At 40.3% G+C, this 4,026-nt stretch overlaps 1 protein-coding gene across 1 annotated transcript; it reads left to right on the top strand.

Moving 5' to 3' along the window:
- The first annotated feature begins 516 nt into the window (after positions 1-516).
- LOC117116249 (epoxide hydrolase 1-like) lies at positions 517-2,405 on the top strand. Its single transcript, XM_033260252.1, has one exon. The coding sequence runs from the start codon at positions 744-746 to the stop codon at positions 2,118-2,120; it is 1,377 nt and encodes a 458-aa protein (XP_033116143.1). The 5' UTR covers positions 517-743; the 3' UTR covers positions 2,121-2,405.
- Positions 2,406-4,026: the final 1,621 nt, after the last annotated feature.

The raw sequence follows: 4,026 nt of genomic DNA, 5'->3' as shown, positions 1-4,026 counted from the left end.
ATCGGCTCGATGAACGCAATATAAATAACTTAAATAACATGAATAACAACTATACAGTGAGAAATACATAGGCCTACCATTTTTTTTCCCCGACGAATTGTTTTTTTTTTTCTTTTTTAAAGGGGAAAACTGGGGGCAAGAATATTATCTCTTGTCAGAGATATTGAACACAGCGTCGGGCAAATCCTGGCGCCACCACTCATAATTGGTAGGCCCTAGCCTACTGGGTGGACGACCTCAGTGTGACCGTTGATGCGAATCAAATTATACCAAGGGCTGATGGGAAATTATGCTAAATTATGCCGAATGTTAAATTTAATGGTTACCTAAATAAGCGCCCCCTCCCCCGCCTAAAATGAAAGAAACACTATTCTCAATATTATTATGCCCAGTGGTGTCACAAACCCAAGCGAATACACTTAAGTTTTAAGGAAATGATGAATTGAATCGGTCATAATTTAGTCGACCTTGGATAATAAGCTACATACACAATCTTACAGAGTGCATGCCTTACAGAAGAGTACCTCGCACATTGCACAGTGGCTGGGATACGACCAATTCATTCCTGCTTATCCAACCACGGAGGTAACCTCTGGCCTTAATCAAACATTGGTGTTGTTCGTTCGCTTTATCAATGATCGCTCAATCATAGTCCAGGAGAGTCGGATTTCTCTACTAGTTGTGAGCTCAGTCTCAGCAGTTGAAGGCAACCGTGTGTATAGAGGCATTTCTACTCAATCTGCATGATGTTTTGGAAATTAATATCTGTCATTGTGCTTGTCCTTGCTGTTGGTACTACTTTGTTGCTGAATGGCGCCTTTCATGAATCCCCAGAAGCCCCTGCATACGGAGATGGCTGGTGGGGTAAGGGCGAGAAACCAACAACGCCGCCAGATGAGTCAATATCGCCATTTAAAATCAAGTTTGATGGGTCTGCACTCAGTGACTTGAAGTCAAGAATTAGGAATGCTCGATTTGCCGAAGGGTTGGAAGACAGCCAATTCCACTACGGAGTGAGACCGGAGTACATGAGAAAGGTTGCAAAATATTGGATGAATAGTTATAACTGGACTAAGAAGGAAAAGGAAATAAATAAATACGATCATTTCAAGACTAACATCGAGGGCATTGACGTTCATTTCATGCATATCAAACCTAATCTTCCGCCTGGACAGAAGGCGATACCATTAATGATGATTCATGGTTGGCCTGGTTCTTTTTACGAATTCATGAAGATTGCACCGATGATGACTGACCCTTTGGCTCATGGTGGCCCGTCTGATGATGCTTTTGAATTAGTTTGCCCATCAATACCTGGCTACACCTTTTCAGAAGGGTCTCACAAAAAGGGTCTCAATGCATTAGCAGTTGCAAGGATATTCGACAAATTGATGAAACGACTTGGATTCAATCAGTATTACATTCAAGGTGGAGATTGGGGGGCATATATAGTTACTAAAATGGCCCTAATATCCCCAACTTCTATCTTGGGTTTGCATACTAATATGGCAGTAACACGTGTCCCTTTTCAACCCCTTCTCCTAGCAATTGGCAGTTACTTTCCAAGTCTCATACTGAGCTCAAAGGAAGATCAAGATAAGGTGTTTCCAGCTGGTGAACATTTTTTTGACCTTTTACTTGAAACTGGTTACATGCACATACAAGCAACAAAACCCGATACTTTGGGCCATGCTCTTAACGATTCCCCGATTGGACTGGCAGCCTACATCTTGGAAAAATTTTCTACTTGGACAAACCGTAAAGGAAGTGATGCGGATGATGGTTGCATTGAAGAGAATTGGACGTTAGATGAAATTTTGACAAATGTTATGCTATATTGGATGACAAATTCCATTACAACATCGATGAGATTTTACAAGGAAAATATTGCAGGGGCCTACCAAGAACCATTATATGAAATAACGGTACCATCAGCTATTGCCGATTTTCCGATGGAATTTGCTCGTGTGCCAGAACCGTGGACTCGTAAACAGTTTACTGATCTGGTGCAGTATACTACTATGCCACGTGGAGGTCACTTTGCAGCGTTTGAGGTTCCGCAGTTACTTGCAAAAGACATTCGTAAATTCGTTACGGCTGTAGAAGCTAGAAAACAATAATCTTAGTTTTAATTTTGATGAGTTTGTCACGACATGTTCCTTTAGTTGGCTGAAATTTGATGATTAGTTTATTTTAATGTACTGTGTCGTGACAATGTCCGATTTAACTGGTCGTTCTTTGTTAAACCGCGCCTCCCTGAGCAGTGGTAAAATCGACCAGCCGAATAAAAAACTGGTAGATACTCGACAAAAAATGGCTGCGTAGTTACCGTGATGCACACTAGCGTAATCAAGGTTTGGTTCGGCTTGAGGCAGTATGGGTTTTCGTCAAAAAAAAAAAAAAAATTCATGCAGTTTTTGAATTCTGTTAGCTTACAATTATTTGTATTACTTATTTTTAGGTAAATGTTATAATTAGGCCTATTATTTTCTGAAATTTAATCTAAATTATATAACGCAAATTTTGTTAACATTTTAGAGTGATTAAACAAACTATTTTATACAAATGTTCTCTAGTAAGCCTATTAATACAAATGGAAAATAAAGTTAGTGCTCACAAAGTTGGCTCACTCTGAGTTAAATAGTGTTGGATGCAGAAGCGATGAAAGAAGGGCTGCCCTCTCCCCTGACAGCAGCAACAATTCTTTTTGGGCCGTGCATAGGCATCATGTCTCGGGTCGGATCCCGGTCAGCGGTGTAGCTAGGAAAGATCGGGCCCCAGTGCATTTATTATTACAGGCCCTTTGATGTGAAGCGTCACCGGGGACCGTAGGACTGAGTTATGGGTTGGGGGGGGGGGGGCGGAAGGTTGTTTGGAGCAGTCAATCCTACGGTTAGGTAGGCAATCACCAAAAGCTTCAACGTTTTAAATGTTCAGGAGTCGTATTTTTAAATTAGAAAATGACAATTCAAGGACTGGTACTAATAATAATCTTTGATTACACACACTTTTTTTTTTATCAGTAGTGGCACTCGCGATAACTGTGTTGCATTCAAAATCATATCACTCAATACGATAAAAGAAAAAAAAACACATTGAAATACAGTAGAATACAGTAAAAGAGACCAGTAAAAGTGCACGCTTCACATTAAAATATGATAACCTACATTAAAATAGTAGACCCTAAAATATTAAAATAGAATACAAGACAACAAAAGAGACATACATTCATTACAATCTATTTAAAACATATATAAATTTCCTTATAATATAAAATAATTTAATAATATATTTATAAGAGTTAAAGGAAGGAAAAATGTTAGGGGGAAATATGCTGGGGTGGCCCAAGGTGGGCGTTGTCGGGCGTCGCTCAAAATGTCTTGAAAGTGGTCCAGGGGGCGAATGCCCCATAAAATATGACAATTTAGGAGTTTCAGGCGCTTATTCATTCGATTTTACAGATAGATACGGTAATCACTAAATATGTAGAAAATACATACCATTTTTTTCCCCCGACGAATTGTTTTTTTTTTTTTTTTTAAAGGGGAAAACTGGGGTGGGGGGAAAGAATATTATCTGGGGATTCTCCCTCCCCCCCCCCACTGGTGCCGCCACTGGTCACAAGGACTAATTTAAAAAGATTTTAGGCGACGCCCGACCACGCGCACTTTGCTCTTGTCGGAGATATTGAACACAGCGTCGGGCAAATCCTGGCGCCACCACTCATAATGGTAGGCCCTAGCCTACTGGGTAGACGACCTCAGTGTGACCGTTGATGCGAATCAAATTATACCAAGGTCTGATGAGGAAATTATGCTAAATTATGCCGAATGTTAAATTTAATGGTTACCTAAATAAGCGCCTAAAATGAAAGAAACACTATTCTCAATACTGTATTATTATGCCCAGTGGTGTCACAAGAGGCAATGCCTGATGTCCCCAACCGGGACGGGTGGAGGAATTGGGGATGGCCAATATATAAATATAGGCACACACACATACACACACACACACACACACATATAT

The sequence above is a fragment of the Anneissia japonica genome, unplaced genomic scaffold (genome assembly GCF_011630105.1).
Source record: "Anneissia japonica isolate Jap-2015-1 unplaced genomic scaffold, ASM1163010v1 scaffold199_len4679917_cov187, whole genome shotgun sequence".
Taxonomy (NCBI): Eukaryota; Metazoa; Echinodermata; class Crinoidea; order Comatulida; family Comatulidae; genus Anneissia; species Anneissia japonica.
This window is presented reverse-complemented; position numbering and strand designations above follow the sequence as displayed.